General features: G+C 42.9%; 7 protein-coding genes and 1 pseudogene across 19 annotated transcripts in view; 6 read left to right on the forward strand and 2 right to left on the reverse strand.

Annotated features, from left to right (window-relative positions):
* Window positions 1–11,102, forward strand: part of LOC6560471 (titin) — a 30,918-nt gene extending 19,816 nt beyond the window's left edge. For 5 of the 13 annotated variants that reach the window (XM_043216475.1, XM_043216476.1, XM_043216473.1 and 2 more), the window contains 12 exons: window positions 1–175; window positions 392–630; window positions 775–1,344; window positions 1,492–1,965; window positions 2,038–2,121; window positions 2,563–5,206; window positions 6,280–6,499; window positions 7,209–7,326; window positions 9,232–9,720; window positions 9,794–9,934; window positions 10,241–10,377; window positions 10,440–11,102. In XM_043216475.1, coding sequence (XP_043072410.1) covers window positions 1–175; window positions 392–630; window positions 775–1,344; window positions 1,492–1,965; window positions 2,038–2,121; window positions 2,563–5,206; window positions 6,280–6,499; window positions 7,209–7,326; window positions 9,232–9,720; window positions 9,794–9,934; window positions 10,241–10,377; window positions 10,440–10,569 — 5,421 coding nt within the window. In that variant the 3' untranslated portion in view covers window positions 10,570–11,102. Of the gene's footprint in view, window positions 176–391; window positions 631–774; window positions 1,345–1,491; window positions 1,966–2,037; window positions 2,122–2,562; window positions 5,207–5,737; window positions 6,119–6,279; window positions 6,500–7,208; window positions 9,196–9,231; window positions 9,721–9,793; window positions 9,935–10,240; window positions 10,378–10,439 lie in introns of those variants that run through there. The other 8 variants (XM_032735084.1, XM_032735078.2, XM_032735086.1 and 5 more) reach the window with 4 other exon arrangements.
* A 608-nt stretch (window positions 11,103–11,710) lies between these two features.
* On the reverse strand, window positions 11,711–14,834 carry LOC6561123 (lysM and putative peptidoglycan-binding domain-containing protein 4). The gene is made up of 3 exons (XM_001987318.3): window positions 14,694–14,834; window positions 14,058–14,623; window positions 11,711–12,228 (listed from the first exon to the last, which is right to left on the reverse strand). The coding sequence occupies exons 1-3, from the start codon at window positions 14,705–14,707 to the stop codon at window positions 11,981–11,983; spliced, it is 828 nt and encodes a 275-aa protein (XP_001987354.1). The 5' UTR covers window positions 14,708–14,834; the 3' UTR covers window positions 11,711–11,980.
* LOC116805072 (26S proteasome regulatory subunit 7) lies at window positions 12,330–13,845 on the reverse strand. Its single transcript, XM_032734990.1, has one exon. The coding sequence runs from the start codon at window positions 13,737–13,739 to the stop codon at window positions 12,435–12,437; it is 1,305 nt and encodes a 434-aa protein (XP_032590881.1). The 5' UTR covers window positions 13,740–13,845; the 3' UTR covers window positions 12,330–12,434.
* A 507-nt stretch (window positions 14,835–15,341) lies between the features above and the next one.
* On the forward strand, window positions 15,342–16,763 carry LOC6561124 (retinol dehydrogenase 13). The gene is made up of 5 exons (XM_001987319.2): window positions 15,342–15,503; window positions 15,566–15,829; window positions 15,891–16,047; window positions 16,111–16,370; window positions 16,423–16,763. The coding sequence occupies exons 1-5, from the start codon at window positions 15,418–15,420 to the stop codon at window positions 16,658–16,660; spliced, it is 1,005 nt and encodes a 334-aa protein (XP_001987355.1). The 5' UTR covers window positions 15,342–15,417; the 3' UTR covers window positions 16,661–16,763.
* A 166-nt stretch (window positions 16,764–16,929) lies between these two features.
* On the forward strand, window positions 16,930–18,292 carry LOC6561125 (retinol dehydrogenase 12). Its single transcript, XM_001987320.3, has 5 exons — window positions 16,930–17,048; window positions 17,117–17,380; window positions 17,454–17,610; window positions 17,666–17,925; window positions 17,985–18,292. The coding sequence occupies exons 1-5, from the start codon at window positions 16,969–16,971 to the stop codon at window positions 18,199–18,201; spliced, it is 978 nt and encodes a 325-aa protein (XP_001987356.1). The 5' UTR covers window positions 16,930–16,968; the 3' UTR covers window positions 18,202–18,292.
* Window positions 18,293–18,326: 34 nt separating this feature from the next.
* LOC6560936 lies at window positions 18,327–19,576 on the forward strand (annotated as a pseudogene).
* Window positions 19,577–19,673: 97 nt separating this feature from the next.
* On the forward strand, window positions 19,674–21,181 carry LOC6560937 (retinol dehydrogenase 12). The gene is made up of 5 exons (XM_001987322.3): window positions 19,674–19,936; window positions 20,005–20,268; window positions 20,342–20,498; window positions 20,554–20,813; window positions 20,874–21,181. The coding sequence occupies exons 1-5, from the start codon at window positions 19,857–19,859 to the stop codon at window positions 21,088–21,090; spliced, it is 978 nt and encodes a 325-aa protein (XP_001987358.1). The 5' UTR covers window positions 19,674–19,856; the 3' UTR covers window positions 21,091–21,181.
* Window positions 21,182–22,101: 920 nt separating this feature from the next.
* Window positions 22,102–23,681, forward strand: LOC116805073 (retinol dehydrogenase 12-like). The gene is made up of 5 exons (XM_032734991.1): window positions 22,102–22,243; window positions 22,301–22,564; window positions 22,770–22,926; window positions 22,984–23,243; window positions 23,309–23,681. The coding sequence occupies exons 1-5, from the start codon at window positions 22,164–22,166 to the stop codon at window positions 23,529–23,531; spliced, it is 984 nt and encodes a 327-aa protein (XP_032590882.1). The 5' UTR covers window positions 22,102–22,163; the 3' UTR covers window positions 23,532–23,681.
* Window positions 23,682–23,850: the final 169 nt, after the last annotated feature.

Consider the following 23,850-nt stretch of genomic DNA (forward strand, 5'->3'; position numbering starts at 1 on the left):
GATGTTGCTGCTGCAGTAGTAGTTCCAGAGCAACAAGTTGCTCCCAATGAAGTTTTAGCAACAGCAATTGAGGATGTTGCTGCTGCAGAAATAGTTCCAGAACAACAAGTTGCACCAGAGGAAGCTCCAGCAATTGAGGATGTTGCTGCTGCAGTAGTAGTTCCAGAGCAACAAGTTGCTCCCAATGAAGTTTTAGCAACAGCAATTGAGGATGTTGCTGCTGCAGAAATAGTTCCAGAACAACAAGTTTCTCCCGAGGAAATTCCAGCACCAGCAATTGAGACTGTTGCTGCTGCAGTAGCAGTTCCAGAGCAACAAGTTGCTCCCTATGAAGTTCCAGCAATAGCAATCGAGGATGTTGCTGCTGCAGAAATAGTTCCAGAACAACAAGTTGCACCAGAGGAAGCTCCAGCAATTGAGGATTTTGCTGCTGCAGAAGTAGTTCCAGAGCAACAAGTTTCTCCCGAGGAAATTCCAGCACCAGCAATTGAGGATTTTGCTGCTGCAGTAGCAGTTCCAGAGCAACAAGTTGCTCCCAATGAAGTTTTAGCAACAGCAATTGAGCATGTTGCTGCTGCAGAAATAGCTCCAGAACAACAAGTTGCACCAGAGGAAGCTCCAGCAATTGAGGATATTGCTTCTGCAGAAGTAGTTCCAGAGCAACAAGTTGTTCCCGAGGAAATTCCAACTCCAGCAATTGAGGATGTTGCTGCTGCAGTAGCAGTTCCAGAGCAACAAGTTGCTCCCTATGAAGTTCCAGCAACAGCAATCGAGGATGTTGCTGCTGCAGAAATAGTTCCAGAACAACAAGTTGCACCAGAGGAAGCTCCAGCAATTGAGGATGTTGCTGCTGCAGAAATAGTTCCAGAGCAACAAGTTGCTTCCAATGAAGTTCCAGCAACAGCAATTGAGGATGTTGCTGCTGCAGAAATAGTTCCAGAACAGCAAGTTGCACCAGATGAAGCTCCAGCAATTGAGGATGTTGCTGCTGCAGAAGTAGTTCCAGAGCAACAAGTTTCTCCCGAGGAAATTCCAGCAACAGCAATTGAGGATGTTGCTGCTGCAGAAATAGTTCCAGAGCAACAAGTTGCTCCCTATGAAGTTCCAGCAACAGCAATCGAGGATGTTGCTGCTGCAGAAATAGTTCCAGAACAACAAGTTGCACCAGAGGAAGCTCCAGCAATTGAGGATGTTGCTGCTGCAGAACTAGTTCCAGAGCAACAAGTTGCACCAGAGGAAGCTCCAGCAATTGGGGATATTGCTTCTGCAGAAGTAGTTCCAGAGCAACAAGTTGCTCCCGAGGAAATTCCAGCACCAGCAATTGAGGATGTTGCTGCTGCAGTAGTCGTTCCAGAGCAACAAGTTACTTCTCAGGAAGCTCCAGCATCAGCAACTGAGGATGTTGCTGCTGCAGAAGTAGTTCCAAAACAAGTTGCTCCTGAGGAAGCTCCATCATCAGCACCAGCAATTGAGGATGTTGCTCCTGTAGAAGTAGTTCCAGAGCAACAAGTTGCTCCCGAGGAAATTCCAGCAACAGCAATTGAGGATGTTGCTGCTGCAGTAGTAGTTCCAGAGCAACAAGTTGCTCCCAATGAAGTTTTAGCAACAGCAATTGAGGATGTTGCTGCTGCAGAAATAGTTCCAGAACAACAAGTTGCACCAGAGGAAGCTCCAGCAATTGAGGATGTTGCTGCTGCAGAAGTAGTTCCAGAGCAACAAGTTGCTCCCGAGGAAATTCCAGCACCTGCAATTGAGGATGTTGCTGCTGCAGTAGTACTTCCAGAGCAACAAGTTGCTTCCAATGAAGTTTTAGCAACAGCAATTGAGGATGTTGCTGCTGCAGAAATAGTTCCAGAACAACAAGTTGCACCAGAGGAAGCTCCAGCAATTGAGGATGTTGCTGCTGCAGAAGTAGTTCCAGAGCAACAAGTTGCTCCCGAGGAAATTCCAGCACCAGCAATTGAGGATGTTGCCGCTGCAGTAGTAGTTCCAGAGCAACAAGTTGCTCCCAATGAAGTTTTAGCAACAGCAATTGAGGATGTTGCTGCTGCAGAAATAGTTCCAGAACAACAAGTTGCACCAGAGGAAGCTCCAGCAATTGAGGATATTGCTTCTGCAGAAGTAGTTCCAGAGCAACAAGTTGTTCCCGAGGAAATTCCAGCACCTGCAATTGAGGATGTTGCTGCTGCAGTAGTACTTCCAGAGCAACAAGTTGCTCCCTATGAAGTTCCAGCAACAGCAATCGAGGATGTTGCTGCTGCAGAAATAGTTCCAGAACAACAAGTTGCACCAGAGGAAGCTCCAGCAATTGAGGATGTTGCTGCTGCAGAAGTAGTTCCAAAGCAACAAGTTGCTCCCGAGGAAATTCCAGCACCAGCAATTGAGGATGTTGCTGCTGCAGTAGTCGTTCCAGAGCAACAAGTTACTTCTCAGGAAGCTCCAGCATCAGCAACTGAGGATGTTGCTGCTGCAGAAGTAGTTCCAAAACAAGTTGCTCCTGAGGAAGCTCCATCATCAGCACCAGCAATTGAGGATGTTGCTCCTGTAGAAGTAGTTCCAGAGCAACAAGTTGCTCCCAATGAAGTTCCAGCAACAACAATTGAGGATGTTGCTCCTGCAGAAATAGTTCCAGAACAACAAGTTGCACCAGACGAAGCTCCAGCAATTGAGGATGTTGCTGCTGCAGAAATAATTACAGACCCTCTACCACCAGCAATCCATGTGGCTGCTCCTGCAGTAGTTCCTGAGCAACAAGTTGCTCCCGAGGAAATTCCAGCACCAGCAATTGAGGATGTTGCTGCTGCAGAAATAGTTCCAGAACAACAAGTTGCACCAGAGGAAGCTCCAGCAATTGGGGATATTGCTGCTGCAGAAGTAGTTCCAGAGCAACAAGTTGCTCCCAATGAAGTTCCAGCAACAGCAATTGAGGATGTTGCTGCTGCAGAAATAGTTCCCGAACAACAAGTTGCACCAGAGGAAGCTCCAGCAATTGAGGATGTTTCTGCTGCAGAAGTAGTTCCAGAGCAACAAGTTGCTCCCGAGGAAATTCCAACTCCAGCAATTGAGGATGTTGCTGCTGCAGAAGTAGTTCCAGAGCAACATGTTGCTCCCGAGGAAATTCCAACTCCAGCACTTGAGGATGTTGCTGCTGCAGAAATAGTTCCAGAACAACAAGTTGCACCAGATGAAGCTCCAGCAATTGAGGATGTTGCTGCTGCAGTATTTCCAAAACAAGTTGCTCCTGAGGAAGATCCAGCATTAGCACCAGCAATTAAGGATGTTGCGAGTGCAGAAATTGTTCCAGAACAGCAAGGTGCACCAGGGGAAGCTCCAGCATTAGCACCAGCAGTTGAGGATGTTGCTACTGCAGAAGTAGTTCCAGAGCTACAAGTTGCTCCCAGTGAAGTTCCAGCAGCAGCAATTGAAGATGTTACTGCAGCAGTATTAGTTCCGGAGCAACAAGTTGCTCCCGCGGAAATTCCAGCAATTGAGGATGTTGCTGCTGCAGTAGTCGTTCCAGAGCAACAAGTTACTTCTCAGGAAGCTCCAGCATCAGCAACTGAGGATGTTGCTGCTGCAATAGTAGTTCCAAAACAAGTTGCTCCTGAGGAAGCTCCATCATCAGCACCAGCAATTGAGGATGTTGCTGCTGCAGAAGTAGTTCCAGAGCAACAAGTTGCTCCCGAGGAAATTCCAGCACCAGCAATTGAGGATGTTGCCGCTGCAGTAGTAGTTCCAGAGCAACAAGTTGCACCAGAGGAAGCTCCAGCAATTGAGGATGTTGCTGCTGCAGAAGTAGTTCCAGAGCAACAAGTTGCTCCCGAGGAAATTCCAGCACCAGCAATTGAGGATGTTGCTGCTGCAGTAGTAGTTCCAGAGCAACAAGTTGCACCAGAGGAAGCTCCAGCAATTGAGGATGTTGCTGCTGCAGAAGTAGTTCCAGAGCAACAAGTTGCTCCCGAGGAAATTCCAGCACCAGCAATTGAGGATGTTGCTGCTGCAGAAATAGTTCCAGAACAACAAGTTGCACCAGAGGAAGCTCCAGCAATTGAGGATGTTGCTGCTGCAGAAGTAGTTCCAGAGCAACAAGTTGCTCCCGAGGAAATTCCAGCACCAGCAATTGAGGATGTTGCTGCTGCAGTAGTAGTTCCAGAGCAACAAGTTGCTCCCAATGAAGTTCCAGCAACAGCAATTGAGGATGTAGCGGGTACAGAAATAGTTCCAGAACAGCAAGTTGCTCCCGAGGATATTCCAGCAATTGAGGTTGTTGCTGCTGCAGAAATAATTACAGACACTCTACCACCAGGAATTGATGTGGCTGCTCCTGCTGTAGTTCCAGAGCAACAAGTTGCTCCCGAGGAAGTTCCACAACCAGCAATTGAGGATGTAGCGGGTACAGAAATAGTTCCAGAACAACAAGGTGCACCAGGGGAAGCTCCAGCATCAGCACCAGCAATTGAGGATGTTGCTGCTGCAGAAGTAGTTCCAGAGCAACAAGCTGCTCCCAATGAAGTTCCAGCACCAGCAGTTGAGGATGTTGCTGCTGTAGAAGTAATTTCAAAGCAACAGATTGCACTACAGAAATCTCCTGCATCAGCAATTACAGAAATGAGTCCAGAGCACAAAACTGAATCAGCAATTAAGGACGCAGTTTCAGAGATGCAAGTCGCACCTGAGCAACAATCTAATTTAAAGGAAGCTCCAGTGCCAGCACTTGAAGATGTTACTCCTGTAGGAGTAGCTCCAGAGCAACAAGGTGTTCCCCAGGATTCTCCAGCACAATCAATTGAGGAGGCTGCTTCTACAAAAGCGGTTTCAGAAATATCAACTGCACCTCAGAAAGCTCCACCACCAGAAGTCAATGAACTTGTTCCAGAGCAACAGGTTGCTGCTGGTGAAGCTCCAGCTACAGCATTTGAAGAAGTTGCTCCTGCACAAGTAATACGAGAACAAAAAGTAGCTCTTCAGGATACTCCATCGCCTGCAACAGAGGAGGTTGCTAGTGCAGATATTGCACCAGGGCAACAAGTTCTTCCCGAGAAAGCACCAGCAGTAGCAGGAGTTGCTCCAGCAGAAGTAGAGGAAGCGGGGACTGCATCCCTCGTTTCTGACAAACAAATGCCCAATGAGGCAATTGAGACTGAAGATGAAACCTCTAAGATACAGCAAGCGACCACTGAATCTATGAGCGATAATTGCGCTCTAGGTAAAACGTCTCAAAAGTGCCTCCGAAGACAGACGAATATTGCAGACACAACACCGAGCGATGGAGATTCAGCTGCGAGACCTGTGAACCTCTTAGGAACCATTTGCAAGGCTTACATTAAGGACAAAAGACTGTTAGCAACAATCGAGAGACGTCGAAGACGCGCTCTCATTATGCACAAATACCTGAGTTCCTTTGATTCATTTGATGAGCCCATAGATGATGTAGAATATGGAACACAACATAGTCTTTTTGATGAGCTTTACTCATATCAGCCCTTAAGTTTAGATTATAGTAATGAGAGTAATGTTTTAGAGCCGACTGGGGAAGATAAAGATTCGCATTTATATTGTAATGAAAGCAATGAATTCACAACTCATGAGTCTAATGAAATAGTTTCAGATGATCATCATACAGATATTGCCAGTCCGTCATCAATTGATAATGCTGAGCACAGCGACGATGAGTTCTTCATCGTTGGTAGCTTTGCAGAAATTGGCTATAACTTTATTAACAATGTTCTCTTCTCAGATCAATTGAGCTCAGACTCAAATCACAGTGCACCCTCAACGACTCAAGAGACATTTAATGGCGATTCAGACTCAGTACTCGATTATGAGAATATTTACACGAGTGAAGCTCTGGATGAGTCAATCTCTGGCAGTAGCTTGCCAGCGAATGGTGCCACAACCAATACTAACAATACCACAAATACTAATACAGCTACTAACAATATTAGCATGTGCAATACTAATACAATACGAACACGGCCGAATGGTAAACTAACAAATGGTTCACTAAGATGGTCAAACAAGTCGCTCCAACAACAAAATGGCGTCGATTGTGATGATAATGATGTTATTAAGATCGATGATGATAATGATGTTGTACTGTTGCGGCGCTTTGCCCCAGGTAACACGCACTTATGGCCAACACAGTCATCACTCGGTGTTTGTTTGTCTCCTCTATCTTGCTTTAACTGTTCTGGCTAACTCTTGATGTTTGCTTGATAACTAGCTCAATGTGTTACCCTCAACACAGTACGGTTTAACTAACATCGAATCACATTGCAGGCTCCATTGCGGAACGCGAGGTCAAGAAGTGGTATAATGCCGTCGAAATGCCAAACAATCCGTATGCGCCCGAGGCACTAAAGCAACGCATCAGCGGCACACAGGAGCGCTTCATGGATGTGCCCAACATAAGTCCAACTGCAGAACAAAAAGCACTGGCGCTCATGACAAATAATGGCGAGAGTAGCCAGCCTGCCAGCCACGTCGAGGATTACAAGCGGTAAGTTGAGCTCGACATTAATAATTACCAAGCATACTTATTAGCTAAGTATACTAATTACCCAAGCTAACGGAGCAAATATAATTTCCTAATGGGGTCAGAGATGCTTCAGTCTCCGTTGCATTTAGTTACAAGAAAAGTAACACAGTCTCAAGTGTCTGTACTACATTTGAAAGTTCAAGGAATACTTTTTTAGAAGAGGAAGACTCGTTGTATTTCCTGTATTAAACTGAAGATTATTATTAATTAAGAAATTAACAAAAAAAATAAAATATCAGCACTGTCCAAATGTGCACATAAATTATTAAAATTAGAAATAAAATAAACTTCATTGCCTAAAGCTAATTGCCTATTAAAATTAAATATTTTTTACATTTACTATTCAATCGCGTTTCTTTGGCATCTTGGCATTGAATCAACCAAGTCCTGACATCATTTTAGAGGAATTTTACTCCAAGATTCCGAAATAACTTTAATGATTTGCTTAGAAGCAGCAACTGCATTTTAACATCAGCCCATCAATTTTCAATTGGGCTGAGTTTTGGTGAGATGATTTGTTGATGTTTCCTTTAATAATTCTTCAATTTTATACAAGAAATTGAGAAGCAATACTTTATTTTAATAATACATATTTTTTTACATCGTCCACAAATGGAACACGAATAGACTCTAAATACTCATCAAGTGTTTAACTCCCCTCTCTTTGCAGCTACAGTCGCGACTATTACATCAATGATGCGCCTAGTCCAACGAGTGGCCGAACGCCCAGCGGCAGCAGCTTGGAGCCAACAAGCGTTCACACCGATGAGGATATTGTGATCAATGAGGTAAATCAACAACTTGAACAACAAGAACAACAACAACAAGTTCAACAACCGCATGGCCGCATTTCAAGTACTAGTAATGTTGCTGACCTCTCACATTGGACGCTGTCGAAGCCTGTGCGACGCAGCAGCTCGCTAAAATTCATTAACCAACGTACAAGTACAAGTAGTATATCCCCCATCCCATTAGGACCCATCGCCCATGCTCATGCAGAGCGTCCCTCCACATCGGCGTCGCATTATCGCGACTCCAGCCTGGGCCTAGATCCGGGCTATGATGACTTTGACGTGCGTTCGCAGCGTTCGTGGCGCAGCAGCTGCAGTCGTCAGCAGTTTGGCAGCACGCTGCCCAAACGCCATACGCAATCGTCGCTGAGCCTGCACAGCAATGTTAGCGGCATATCCTTTGGCTCATCCGCATCCAAGCGGCGCACAAGTGGAGCTCAGGGGGTTGGTCCTTCCGCTGCTGTTTTGACGCAGTTCGAGAAGCAGCTGCTGCACAAAGACCTCAAACGGAACAGTTTCCGTGCCGTGTCCGCCACCTCAAAGGATTTCGTTATGAATCCACTGTTCGAGAGCGAACTGAAGTTAAAGCCCAGTTTGGACGACCAGGATTCGGGTGTCGATAGCTGTTTGAATGGCTTCAGCGGTGCCGATGCCAAATACAGCAACAATAGTCTACTCTTCTAGTGAGCTTTTATTTGGGGTTTTCTGGGGTTATTTCGGGTTAGCTTTTAGTCGTAGTCTCTGCCAAATTAGTCAGCCAAGTTAACAAAAAACAAAAAAGAAATAAAAACAACAACAAAATCACTAGTCAGTATAAAAAAGCCACACTAGCCCAAATAGAAATTTGCAAATTTGTACGGTTCTTCGGCGTCAAACGAAATGTTTAGAATCTCCAGCAAGGGCTTTAAAGTTGAAAGGCAGGCAGTGAGTGCCATCTGCTCAAAAAGTACTACTTACTTACTTGTATATTCCAAAATCGCACCTAGTTGCACCAGAATCTTTGCATTTGATTATTTGCATTCATATATAGATTGTTTTTCCCGAGAATGTGGAACTAGTGTTCCATTTCCGCAATTGTATCTACTATCAAGCAATGCAATGCAACAACTGAACAATAATAATTTTAATGCTAATTGCTAGTTGCTAATCAAGTATGCAGCATTCTTTTTTGTATGTTTTAATTATGATTTTTTGCTGTTATTCTTTTAAACATAACTCTTGTATGCACTTTAGTTAATTCATACATAATTAATTGCTAACTTCTATTATAAAAATACAAAAAACAATACAAATAATAAAGCCAAAAGTTAAACAAAAACCACAAAATAATCAAAGAAACAAATGTTTTTAGTAAATGCAAAAAAAATAAAACAAAAACAAAATATATATTTATATAAATATGCGGTGAGTACATTATAAATGTAAATAAACAGTAATTTACAATCATTGTTTGAATATGAAATTTTACTAACAACATTTGTTTCGCTTTTCGCTAAACTCACGTTAAATGTATATAAATTTTTTGATTCGTAGCTGTAACTAACGCGGACGTTTTTTTGCATGTTGCTGCCACATATAAACTCAAACATATGCCACTTACACACAAACACCCAAATACACCGCATAATCCTCAACAGAAATCACCAAGCATCCTGCTAAAGTAGCTCATTCCAAATAATTCTTTTGTGCCTAACGCTTAAAATTCTTCTTTCCATATACGTTATTATTCTATCTACACAAAAATCTAACCGAACTACATACAAATGTACCTAAACAACTACAACCACAACTACAACCACAACAACAACAACAACAACAAACAACATAACACACAACTTTATACACACGCCAAAAACAAAAAAAAAAAAAAACAACAAAAAAACAAACTGTTTATATCAAAAGGCTACAAGTGCAAGCAAAACCGCAGTCGAGATTCCGGATGTGGATAGTGTTTATACAGCATTGCCCGCCCAGGTGCTGGAGGCGAGCAACAGCAGTCTGGAGACGCAATCTTCGAATCCGTCGCTTCAAACGATTAGCGATGATTCGGATACGGTGCGTGTCTACGATTTCAATAAGCAGGAGACGACAGTCATTAAAGCGACGACAGCAGCCACGGAACAGCCCAGCACGTCCAGTACGTCATCTATGGAGTCGGCGTTGTGTGCAACACCCGACGCCACATCCTCTTCCTCTTCCATAGATGCGTCACGGAAACGTGAACGGCCCGTTGTGCTGCAGTTTGGGCCAGCGGATGCCACGCCCAATGCCTGCTCCTCGCCCACAATGACACCGACGCGAGGCTCCACTCCGCCAGCTTTTCGATTTCTGCAGCCCAAGCGGCGTCTAATCGAACCCAGTCAGGTGCTCTCCATCGACGACGATGATGTGGTAAGTAGCTGAAATCACATATTATTATGCTGTCAATCAATCTTTTTGTGTGTGTGTGTTGTGATTTTGTTAGCCACCAGAGCCAACAACGCCGGCCGAGAAGCCCGCTATCGAGGATGATGTGGTCAATGCTCTGCCCTCGGTGAAGGCACTGGCTCAAGCATTCCTCCTCACCAGCAAACGAACACAGCCCGAGCGACGCTGGCGTGCAAAGGTAAGTAACAGAAATGTTGCTATCGGATATCACCGACTGCTTTACAAAAAAAAGAACAGTAGAAAAGAGAGACAATCAGGCGTGCTCCGGTGGCTACAAGGCTAAATCTTTGATGAAATTCATTTCATCATTCTACCTTCAAAATTGGTTGACTGTAGCTCTAACACCGTAAGAGGTACTGTATTCTCCCATATGTGAATCTAAACAATTTTATAAGAGTATATATTTAATAACTTTAGTGATCTCTACACACACTTTTGGCCAAATAATGAAATACTTATTATAAATACATTTTAAACTCAACAGCATGTCAAACTGATGGCAGAGAAGTCGGAGAACCCATCCACTCCACAGGTGCGCCGACAGATGCTGCAACATGCCGTTTCCGTGGCCGAGGTGGCCGATGAATCGACAATTGCCTCCGATTTGTCATCACTCGAAACGTAAGCAGCTTAATTTTGACTTTGCATTGCATCACAGATTTAACCAATTACTAAACCCATAGAGATCCATCCTTGCAATCGGAGGGACAATCGATTAGCATACCCGTTGCCGCACAGGCAAGTCCAGTTCCCGTGCGACGAGGCTTCCTCAGGAGTAATATTGCTTTCTTTGAGAACTTAAAGTTTAAGTGAATATGTATACAACTGAGTGCCATGTGGATTGTGCTGCCATTGACTCATATTCCACTAGCGGGGAATATGCACAACAATGGTGCATATCAAATGCATATCCTCCTCGCCATCCCCTCACATACAAAAAAAGACACTGGATACCAAATCATCGCCAAATATTCAAATTCATCTGTGCCATGGCCTCCATTTACATACATAGAATGACGAAAGTAAACAAAGTACTTAACTTAACTTCAAATTTGACGCCCAGTAAGCGTAAAAAATGATTGCTTTTAGGTAATACATATATATTTATTATAGCTTTACACTAATATCCATGGATACTTTTTATTTAATATTTTAAATATATTATTTACCTCTAAGATATGTTTTAGTCTTAAGTAATGCAAAAACCGTTTGAAATTTCAATGTACCCGTAAATCCGATTTATCTAATACTTAATTGTTATAGTATATAAGGTCATATCAATAAAGAACCTCTAGTAAAACCAAATTCAAAACCAAAAACAAAGAGGTGTGAAAAAATATATAACAGATGCAAAAAATAATATTTTAATAAAAGTTAAGAAGTAAATAGAATTTGTATTATTGGGGTTAAGGCGCAGCATACTTTTGGGCTGGAAATTAAAATAATTGTGTAAGGAAATTGTAAATTTTGAAGCATACTTTTAGGCCGACCGGGAAAATTACCTGTTTCAATCGTTTGAATGACTTTCATATTCTTAATCAAATCGGCAAGCCAAGGACTATCTGTGATATAAAGGACATGCGGATAGTCTTTGCAATGGCAGAGTTATGCCAGATTTTTCGATTTTTCTCATCATTTCTAAATATCTGTAATTGTTGGTCAAATTATTTTGTTGAAATTAGAAAAACTTAAATGCTAATCGATAGTTATGGATGCTTTGTGTCCTTCCGATATCCTTACATAAATGGTCAAGTTATCTGCCAAAAACGAATAACCTTTCTATAAAATCACCTCGTACTGGCCGATTTTCAAAAGACACGGCACGGATCGCAATTACTAGATCTATTCACCCCAACTTTATCCTCTTCGACAAATGTTAAATAAATTTCTGTTGACACGTCCAGTTGAAAATTGTTTATTTTTATAACTTCATAAATTTGTAAGTTACTTTTTTACATCATTTAAAATATAGACGAGACATTAACATTAACAAATTAAATATTTTGTCATGTCTATGCGATTTGTACAAGTCACAATTGGTATTTAAATATTTCTATTAATGTATAATTATATCAAAAATAAATTCTATGGCTCGCAGCTGCATTTAAAATGCGATCGCTCAGAGCGATGAAAGATGAGTGAGCGAGTAGGAGTTCTGTTTGAAAATCATCTCACGTAGCACATTTGGAATGATGATCACAGGCAGCTGCTGGAGCACAAGTGGCTATGTGGTGTGATTGTGATGATGATGTGGATGCTCGGCCAGGTAGATGACATACACGAGCGGTATGACAAAACAGAGAGCGAGTATAAATATCAGCAGGCATATCCAGGACATGTCGCAATCGGAGCCAGACCAGTCAATCGCTCGAAGCGAGGGTCCTGGTATAGGACGCACTATCGGCGAATGCCTATCCACCAGCAAATCATCCATCAAGGCCATATGCTCATCCGATGGCTGCTCCATGTTGGCTGCATACAAATAACGAAATGTAAAATTACAAACGTGAACAAAATGCCCCATATTGGTCTATGGAATATATATGTATACATTAGTAAATACCAGCTAGTACTATATTTTGTGGATATTTTATTTTCTTAGTTAATGCTCAGCTGCAGCAGCAACAGTTTTGAGTTTAGCTTCCAGCACAGGTGAGGTGTGTTATACAAAATGTAACTTAATTGTAGGTCATATAACGAGGAGTGGCGCTGAACTTGGCGTAGCTCTTGATAACCTTGTTGACGGCCTCGAGGAAATCCTTTTCGGTGGCCACCTTGCGACGCGCTCGGATGGCAAACATGCCTGCCTCCGTGCACACTGAACGAATCTCAGCGCCCGTCGAATTCGGGCACAGACGCGCCAATAGATCAAAGCGTATGTCACGCTCCACGGACATGGAACGGGCGTGGATTTTGAAGATGTGCGAGCGTCCATCCTGATCGGGTAGTCCAAACTCCACCTTACGATCCAGACGGCCGGGACGCATAAGCGCCGGGTCCAATGTGTCGGGTCGATTGGTGGCCATCAGCACCTTAATGTTGCCACGCGGATCGAAACCGTCCAGCTGATTAATAAGCTCCAGCATAGTACGTTGCACCTCGTTGTCGCCGCCAGCGCCGTCATCGAAGCGAGCACCGCCAATCGCATCGATTTCATCGAAGAAGATGAGACACGCCTTCTTGGAGCGAGCCATCTCGAACAGTTCACGGACCATGCGTGCACCCTCTCCCACGTACTTCTGCACAAGTTCCGAGCCGATGACACGTATGAAGCAGGCATCCGTGCGATTCGCCACGGCACGCGCACACAGTGTCTTGCCCGTTCCGGGTGGGCCAAACAGCAGCACTCCCTTGGGTGGCTCAATACCGAGATTGACAAATTTCTCCGGGTGCAGCAGTGGTGTCTCCACGACTTCACGCAACTTTTCAATCTGCTCCTTGCAACCACCCACATCACTGTAGGTAACATCCGGTTTATCCTCCACCTGCATCATGGTTACAGTCGGATCAATTTTGGGTGGTAGCGGTATGTGAATCTGATACTTGTTGCGATCAACGCCCACACGCATGCCCTCCTCAATGTCTGTGGGTGCAACGGAATCGGCCAGATCTACCACAAACTTGGCAAACTGCTTCACATTGATGATATACTTGGGATCGTCGGAGTCGGCGTTGATGATCTTTGTGCAACGCGCTACTTGCAGCGGCTGCTCATTTTGCAGTATCTGCTTGTCAGCGGCCAAGTCCCACAGGGCTGGCGGTGCCAAGCCAGTGTCGCTCTCCTTAATTCCGGTTAGCTCGTTAACCTGTTTCACGGCCTTCTGTATATCCTCCTCGATGTTTTTAATGGACTTGTGGTATTGACTCTGGCCATACGTTTTCAGCAGTTCGATGTCGCCTTCGTCAAGCGACTTGATTTCTTTTTCTTCCTCTTTCTTCTCGACCTTTACTTTGCGCTGATCATCCCCCAGATAGTCCGGCATTTTATTATTTTTTAATCTTTAGCAGTGTAAAATTACTAATTTTGTGTTTTATTTTCGCCAACGCTTGTGTTTTCTAGCAGTTTTATGGGCGAGTGTGGCCGTATTGAGAATGACTAAACAAATTGCTAGCTGCGCCCAACTTCACTGCTTAGTTAGCAGCATTTAACAGATGCGCACACAGGGCGACTCAACTACACAAAGACTTTGCTAGGCTGGCCAGCTCTACCAGCTGTTAATCGCTTACATTATATTTTTGATCATTATATCAAAATGCCAGCCACCTTCAACTTTAAATAGTAATGCTTAATATTGACTCACCTCTGTCGTCCGGCGAACCATGTGTTCCCTCATAAAATTGGCTACCATCCTCTTTGAATAAGGGCTGCACTTCGCCAGTTTTTGCAGTGGAAGCATTCACAGCAGCCACCAGGAGTCGTTCATCGAGCATCATACGTGCATCTTCCAGCGGATTGCGTTCAATGGCAGGCTCCCTTTCCACATTATGCCTGGGACTATTGTTCCCACTGCGATGAACAGTGGGCAGCTCATTCACTTCAGTGCTCCCCAGCAGCACATTGTGCACTGTGACCGGGATGCGAATGATGCGATGTGCATGTATCTCATTGTCCCGATCAATCTTATTGAGGCGCTTAATATCCGCCACGGAGCAGTAGAAGCGCAGCGCCAGTGCCTGCAGCGTATCGCCCTCCTGCACTTTTACCTCGAGCGTGTTCTCAAAGCGCGATATCTTTATGTGGCCGTTGGTGGTTCTGTTTCCCAATTGCATCATGTCCACGAATTCGTTGTCGTTATGGGCGGGTCGTACAAAAATATCGTCAATTCCCTCAGACTGTAAATTATCCCAGTTGTGATGTTGTTGGCGCCTGAAATACGGAGCGAATCATGAGTATGCATGTAAATCACAAAGCAATAGTCGAGTTGGCGCTGACTTACACATTTCTACGCATTATATTTTTGGTCTGGCTCGAATTGGTCGAATGCGTCTCTTATTTCTAGCTTACACACACACAAACAGCAAGATTTAGTGCTTGTCAGCAGCGCACTCAAAGTAGCGTCTATTTAATTACGTGAAATTTCGTAAGGAAATATATAAACAAACAAACCCACGTCTTGAGACTGATGAACTTGCTCACTTGAAACACCCTGTGATATGTTCAAACACTAAGAAGAAGAGCTTACATTTAATTTGCGCTTAGAAAACTTATCTCGGCGATTTCACTGTAAAAATGGTGTGCACGAATTTTGACTGTCTTCTAAATTCGATTTTGTTTTGGCCCCTTATCAGCGGATTAATAATATTATTTGTAAGGCAAGTTTAATATTTAAAATTTAATTCAATTGAGCAACCCTGGGCAACATACCCAGTAGCTGCAAGCAAAGAGGATGCTTGTTCCCATATTATTCCTACACAAAACTCATTTATAACAAATATATCTTCAATATATGAACATTAGGATAAGATCTTAAAATACATAAGAGTAAACATGAAAACGTGATAAATGTGTAGTGCCATTGAATGTGTCAAATTGTAGTGAATTTTAAATTGGTTACAGGGTATTTGAAGTGTGTACGCATCCAGACAACGCGATTGTGTTTATTTAGAAAAGCGCTAGATTTTGCGCTCTTGTGTTTTTTTTTAATTGTTTTTGAGTAAAACATGACGATATTTGCATTTCTCAAAAGCCGGCCAATATTTTGGCTAAGCGTAACCGGGAGCTCAGTGGGCGGAGCATGTTTTCTAAAGTAAGTCGATTTAGATTTGATTCAACATTTGATAATTACAAACTGATGATTACCGATTGTAGAGATCTTATGCAAGGCTGCAAGTTCACAAAGGAATCGGATGAGACCGGCAAAGTTGTGATTGTGACCGGCTCCAATACTGGCATTGGTAAGGAGACGGTGCGGGAGCTGGCACGGCGAGGCGCGACAGTGTATATGGCTTGTAGGGATATGAAAAAGTGTGAGGAGGCACGCGAGGAGATCGTATTGGAGACACAGAATAAATACGTCTACTGTCGCCAATGTGACTTGGCCTCCCTGGATTCCATTCGCAACTTTGTAGCCACGTAGGATCGCATCTCAAATCAAATCAATTGCGTATATTATAACAGTTATCATTCGTTTTAGCTTCAAGCGGGAACAGGACAAGCTGCACATACTCGTTAATAATGCGGGCGTCATGCGTTGTCCACGATCCCTGACCAGGGATGGGTTTGAGATGCAGATTGGCGTCAATCACTTGGGTCACTTTCTGCTCACCAATTTGATGCTGAATCTGCTTAAGGTACAGCTGACTTAAGAATTTTAATTTTATATAAAGTTTCTATAGTTTTTTGCCACACCTTAGAAATCATCGCCCAGCCGAATTGTAAATGTGTCCAGTTTGGCGCATACGCGTGGTGAAATTAACACGGCGGACTTGAACAGTGAAAAGTCATATGATGAGGGCAAGGCCTACAATCAGAGCAAGCTGGCCAATGTGATGTTTACGCGGGAATTGGCCAGACGCTTGGAGGGAACTGGTGTGACTGTAAACGCCTTACATCCTGGCATTGTGGACACTGAACTCTTCAGACATATGAGCTTCTTCTCTAACTTCTTTGCAGGGTAAGTGGCTATATAAATATCTGCTTACTTTTCAAAACATTTTGAATTGCAGATTGTTTGTTAGGCCGCTGTTTTGGCCATTCGTAAAGACGGCCAAAAACGGTGCGCAAACCAGCTTGTATGCTGCACTTGATCCGGACTTGGCCAACGTAACGGGTCAATACTTTAGCGACTGTCAGCCTCAACAGGTGGCCGTCGCTGCAACGGATACTCAAATTGCGAAATGGCTTTGGACTGTCAGCGAAAAATGGACACGGTCAGAAATTTTAAAAGTGACTCAGACTATATAATTCGCAAATAATGTTTGTGATGCTCTAAAGAAGAAAACGTTAATTGAATTCTTTAGTACGTTTATTTGTAAATATACAGCATTAATAAATATCGATAAAATATGGATTTCAACCGATGTATTATTCCAGTGCTCAAAACATTCTAGATCATTACAATCGTTGTCATCGTGAGACGTCGTTTTTTTAGATTTTTGGGCGTACGAAATTCTTTTCGTTCGTACAGAACAAATGCGCATATAAATGCTTGCCGCAGTTGGCTTTGCCGTAGTTGCTAGTTGAGCGTTGCTATAAGTTGTGCGAATCATAAAATGGGCTGCTTTTTCGATTGTCTGATGTGCCCGTGTGTCGCGTGGGTAGCGGCTTTTGGCGTTGGAATCTATTTTCTAAGGTAGCTGATTTAAATATGTTTAGCAAGGATAACTATATAGATAAAAACCTATTTTGTTTCGCTTGCAGAGAGTATATGCAAGGTGGAAAGTTTAAGAAATACACGAATGAAACGGGCAAAGTTGTGATTGTGACCGGTTCAAACACGGGCATTGGCAAGGAGACCGTACTGGAATTGGCTCGTCGTAATGCCACCATTTATATGGCCTGTCGTGATAAGAAGAGAGCCGAGCAAGCAATGAAGGAAATCGTGCAGGAGACAAACAACAAAAGCATATTCGTCCGTGAACTGGACTTGGCATCTCTGGACTCCATTCGCAAGTTTGTCGACGAGTGAGTATGGCTTAAGACATTGTTAGCTGAAGTGCTTCAATATAAATATTATCAATTCGATATGTGTATGTAGTTTCAAAAAGGAACAGGACAAACTGCACATTCTCATAAACAATGCGGGCGTTATGCGTTGTCCACATATGCTGACCAAGAATGGTTTCGAGATGCAGCTGGGTGTCAATCATATGGGTCACTTTTTGTTAACCAATTTGCTGCTGGATCTGCTGAAGGTAATAGAGCTAATATTACAACTTTCTCCAACTATTTAATCCAATGATTTTCTAGAAAACTGCACCCAGCCGCATTGTCAACGTTTCCAGCTTGTTCCATACGTGTGGTGCCATCAATATTGATGACTTGAACAGCGAGAAGTCCTATGACGAGGGCAACGCATACAGTCAGAGCAAATTGGCCAACGTATTGTTCACACGCGAGCTGGCCAAACGCTTGGAGGGCACGGGAGTGACCGTCAATGCTCTCCATCCCGGTGCTGTTGACACTGAACTCGGCAGACACATGAAGATCCTTAACAATCTATTCGGCCGGTTAGTGTTTGTAATCATTAGCAAAGATTTATATTTCAACACATATTTTACGCTTATAGCCTTGTTCTGAAAACTTTGTTGTGGCCCTTTATGAAAACACCAAAGAATGGTGCACAGACCACATTGTATGCGGCTCTAGATCCCGACTTGGATAATGTAACAGGCATGTACTTCAGCGATTGCGCCTTAAAGCCAGTAGCACCCGCTGCCATGGACGATAAAACCGGAAAATTCCTATGGGAGGAGAGCGAGAAATGGACTCACTCAAAATATTAGATAAGTGTTTAAAGAAACTACGAATACATGAAGGAAAAAAGGTTATTGTACATAAATTATAATAAAGAGAGAACGTTGCAGTCGGGCGTAACCAAATGCGAAATACACAGATACCAATAAGTCAGATGTCACAGAATAGGGTGGTTGTAGCCAAGAAATACCGATCTTTGAAGGAGGTTCCAATTAAAATGTCTTCAAAGTTTGGTAAGTGTAGTTCTTAAATTGCGAGAGATATAGGCTATTACAGGTTTTGGAACGGTGGTGCGCGTAGGCCAGTACCAATATTCATTTTCGTGACTAGCTTTTAAATTGCGTAATATTTGTTGTGATTGTGACCGGCTCCAATACTGGCATTGGTAAGGAGACGGTGCGGCAGCTGGCACGGCGAGGCGCGACAATGTATATGGCTTGTAGGGATATGAAAAAGTGTGAGGAGGCACGCGAGGAGATCATATTGGAGACACAGAATAAATACGTCTACTGTCGCCAATGTGACTTGGCCTCCCTGGATTCCATTCGCAACTTTGTAGCCACGTAGGATCGCATCTCAAATCAAATCAATTGCGTATATTATAACGTTATCATTCGTTTTAGCTTCAAGCGGGAACAGGACAAGCTGCACATACTCGTTAATAATGCGGGCGTCATGCGTTGTCCACGATCCCTGACCAGAGATGGGTTTGAGATGCAGATTGGCGTCAATCACTTGGGTCACTTTCTGCTCACCAATTTGATGCTGGATCTGCTTAAGAATTTTAATTTTATATAAAGTTTCTATAGTTTTTTGCCACACCTTAGAAATCATCGCCCAGCCGAATTGTAAATGTGTCCAGTTTGGCGCATACGCGTGGTGAAATTAACACGGCGGACTTGAACAGTGAAAAGTCATATGAAGAGGGCAAGGCCTACAATCAGAGCAAGCTGGCCAATGTGATGTTTACGCGGGAATTGGCCAGACGCTTGGAGGGAACTGGTGTGACTGTAAACGCCTTACATCCTGGCATTGTGGACACTGAACTCTTCAGACATATGAGCTTCTTCTCTAACTTCTTTGTAGGGTAAGTGGCCATATAAATATCTGCTTACTTTTCAAAACATTTTGAATTGCAGATTGTTTGTTAGGCCGCTCTTTTGGCCATTCGTAAAGACGGCCAAAAACGGTGCGCAAACCACCTTGTATGCTGCACTTGATCCGGACTTGGCCAACGTAACGGGTCAATACTTTAGCGACTGTCAGCCTCAACAGGTTGCAGTCGCTGCAACGGACACTCAAATTGCGAAATGGCTTTGGACTGTCAGCGAAAAATGGACACGATCATAAATTTTAAGAGTGACCAGACTATATAATTCGCAAATAATGTTTGTGATGCTCTAAAGAAGAAAACGTTAATTGAATTCTTTAGTACGTTTATTTTTAAATATACAGCATTAATAAATATCGATAAGAAATGGATTTCAACCGATGTATTATTCCAGTGCTCAAAACATTCTAGATCATTACAATCGTTGTCATCGTGAGACGTCGTTTTTTTAGATTTTTGGGCGTACGAAATTGTTTACGTTCGTACAGAACAAATGCGCATATAAATGCTTGCCGCAGTTGGCTTTGCCGTAGTTGCTAATTGAGCGTTGTTATAAGTTGTGCGAATCATAAAATGGGCTGCTTTTTCGATTGTCTGATGTGCCCGTGTGTCGCGTGGGCGGCGGCTTTTGGCGTTGGAATCTATTTTCTAAGGTAGCTGATTTAAATATGTTTAGCAATGATAACTATATAGATAAAAACGTATTTTGTTTCGCTTGCAGAGAGTATATGCAAGGTGGAAAGTTTAAGAAATACACGAATGAAACGGGCAAAGTTGTGATTGTGACCGGTTCAAACACGGGCATTGGCAAGGAGACCGTACTGGAATTGGCTCGTCGTAATGCCACCATTTATATGGCCTGTCGTGATAAGAAGAGAGCCGAGCAAGCAATGAAGGAAATCGTGCAGGAGACAAACAACAAAAGCATATTCGTCCGTGAACTGGACTTGGCATCTCTGGACTCCATTCGCAAGTTTGTCGACGAGTGAGTATGGCTTAAGACATTGTTAGCTGAAGTGCTTCAATATAAATATTATCAATTCGATATGTGTATGTAGTTTCAAAAAGGAACAGGACAAACTGCACATTCTCATAAACAATGCGGGCGTTATGCGTTGTCCACATATGCTGACCAAGAATGGTTTCGAGATGCAGCTGGGTGTCAATCATATGGGTCACTTTTTGTTAACCAATTTGCTGCTGGATCTGCTGAAGGTAATAGAGCTAATATTACAACATTCTCCAACTATTTAATCCAATGATTTTCTAGAAAACTGCACCCAGTCGCATTGTCAACGTTTCCAGCTTGGCCCATACGCGTGGTGCCATCAATATTGATGACTTGAACAGCGAGAAGTCCTATGACGAGGGCAACGCATACAGTCAGAGCAAATTGGCCAACGTATTGTTCACACGCGAGCTGGCCAAACGCTTGGAGGGCACGGGAGTGACCGTCAATGCTCTCCATCCCGGTGTTGTTGACACTGAACTCGGCAGACACATGAAGATCCTTAACAATCTATTCGGCCGGTTAGTGTTTGTAATCATTAGCAAAAGGTTTATATTTCAACACATATTTTACGCTTATAGCCTTGTTCTGAGAACTTTGTTGTGGCCCCTTATGAAAACACCAAAGAATGGTGCACAGACCACATTGTATGCGGCTCTAGATCCCGACTTGGATAATGTAACAGGCATGTACTTCAGCGATTGCGCCTTAAAGCCAGTAGCACCCGCTGCCATGGATGATAAAACCGGAAAATTCCTATGGGAGGAGAGCGAGAAATGGACTCACTCAAAATATTAGATAAGTGTTTAAAGAAACTACGAATACATGAAGGAAAAAAGGTTATTGTACATAAATTATAATAAAGAGAGAACGTTGCAGTCGGGCGTAACCAAATGCGAAATACACAGATACCAATAAGTCAGATGTCACAGAATAGGGTGGTTGTAGCCAAGAAATACCGATCTTTGAAGGAGGTTCCAATTAAAATGTCTTCAAAGTTTGGAAAGTGTAGCTCTTAGATTGCGAGAGATATAGGCTATTACAGGTTTTGGAACGGTGGTGCGCGTAGGCCAGTACCAATATTCATTTTCGTGACTAGCTTTTAAATTGCGTAATATTTGCACCATCAGATAATTGGATTTGACAGGCGAAGTGGGCTTAGTCATGCATTTTTATATACATGTATCTTTCAACGGAGCGGAGCTATCAGCAAAATACTTACAAATTGTGGAATATATAGTCATTTATGATTTCTATCTTTACAAGTATGTGTGCGATATTCAATCTTATCTCTAACTTATCGATTGACAGACAGCATGACGGAATTTGCACAAAACCAATATACCATGGAAAGGTGCCGCAGCACATAGTGGGGCCAAGAAATATCGATCTTTGAAGAGGATCCCGGTAATCTATACTCCAAGCTTGCCTTTAAAATTGCGATAGATATAAACTTGTGAATTTTTGAGGCGGGATCGGGCGTGGCCGAAAAACTATTAAAAATTCCTAGTTTTGTAACCGCAGCTTTGAAATTGTGGGATACTACTTTCAAGACCCAAAGCGGAATAGGACCCATGTTCACAGAAAAAACATGCAACAGATTTCCAGTGATTTGACGCCTCTATGTATTATCTGCTTAGTGGTAACAGTGACTTACAACAAGACTGTAACATAACATCTGTAAATAACATAGATATCGATATCGATCAATATCACCAACTTGAAGAACTTGAAGAAGAATAAAATATGTATGTCATTGTTGATTATTTTATCAAACAACTGATAGTAATTGAAATAGGCTATGGCTCTGCCTCTAATGTTATTGTAAAGAACAGTCCGTTTCTGTGTTCCGAGCAGTAAGCAGCTAAAGAATGCCAACGTTCAGCCATTTAATGCCAAGTCGGTTGATAACTTGGCCGGTAGCAATAGGCCTTGCGGCATTTCTTATCAGGTATGGTTCGTCACAATGCCAGGCATGTTTCGTGTCTTATCATAGCAAATCTCGTAGGCGCTATGTGCAGAGTGGACAATTCGAAAAGGAAACTGATGAAACTGGCAAGGTTGTGATCGTAACCGGCTCAAATATGGGTATTGGCAAGGAGACTGTTCTGGAGCTGGCAAGACGAGGCGCCACAGTGTATATGGCCTGTCGAAATAAGAGTAAGACGGAGCAGGCTCTTAAGGAAATTATTGAACAGACGGGCAACAACAAAATATTCTTTCGGGAACTGGACCTATCGTCTCTAAAATCAGTGCGCAAATTTGTCTCCAAGTGAGTCAGCAGTTAATGAAATTACTTGTGGAAATCAATTGCATTTCCTTTGCATTTCGCAACAGACGGTAGGAGGTGGGTCACAGTTTGCATGGGTCCGCGCGTTAATAAGCCCGTGCTTGCTATCATTGGCCTACTTAAATGTGTTGCTCGTTAGTACTTCAACGTCCAAAAATATTTAACATACCTCATCATATATTGATAGCTTCAAGGAAGAACAAGATGAGCTGCACATTCTCATCAACAATGCCGGCGTAATTCTGGAAACACGCGGCCTAACGGAGGATGGCTTCGAGATGCAACTGGGTGTTAACCACATGGGTCATTTTTTGCTAACCATTTTGTTACTCGATCTGCTGAAGGTAAGAAATACTTTGTCATGCAAATATGCGTACTGATTCAAGCTTAATAACTTCCAGAAATCTGCACCCAGCCGCATTATAAATGTGTCTAGCCTGGCCCACACAAATGGTGAAATCAAAGTGGATGATCTGAATAGCGAGAAGAACTATCAGGGGGGCAAAGCTTACAGTCAGAGCAAATTGGCCAACGTAATGTTTACGCGTGAGTTGGCTAAACGCTTGGAGGGCACTGGTGTAAGCGTTAATGCTTTACATCCCGGTATGGTGAACACGGAAATTGCTAAAAACTTTATATTAGCCCAAACGAAACTCGTACGGTAAGTATGCAATTCGCTAATCTAAAATTAGTTCCATTATCACATATATTATTTATTTTTTGTAGATTATTTGCTAAACTTCTTTTCATGCTATTTACGCAAGATGCCAAGAGTGGCGCACAAACCACATTGTATGCAGCTCTGGATCCGGACTTAGATGGCGTAACCGGACAGTACTTTAGCGATTGTAAGCCAAAGAAAGTCGGACACGCTGCCACCGATGAGAAGGTTAGCCAATTCCTGTGGGAGGAGAGCATGAAGTGGACAGGCGCACCGAAAGTTATTTGAGTTAAAGCATTGGCTTTTATTTCACATTGGATAGTTGCAGCACTTGCCGGGATTATCGCAGTTCAGCATACTATTTAAGTGTAATACTAATCCGCCTAGCAAGCACTTGATTAAATTAGTAACATAAATAAATTTCCATATATAATGCATTGTTAAAGCGTGTTAATATTGATATACCCTGTTTTAGTTGGCTGTGTCCTGCGCAATTTCGCCTGCCTGGATAAACACCCTTTCAAATTTTAGTGACTTTCGCTAACAAATTGTGGAAGATATGCGCATTTCAGATTCTGGGCATGGTCTGCATACATATGCCGATCTT

This window comes from Drosophila grimshawi, unplaced genomic scaffold, assembly GCF_018153295.1.
Source record: "Drosophila grimshawi isolate 15287-2541.00 unplaced genomic scaffold, ASM1815329v1 contig_1369, whole genome shotgun sequence".
Lineage (NCBI taxonomy): Eukaryota > Metazoa > Arthropoda > Insecta > Diptera > Drosophilidae > Drosophila > Drosophila grimshawi.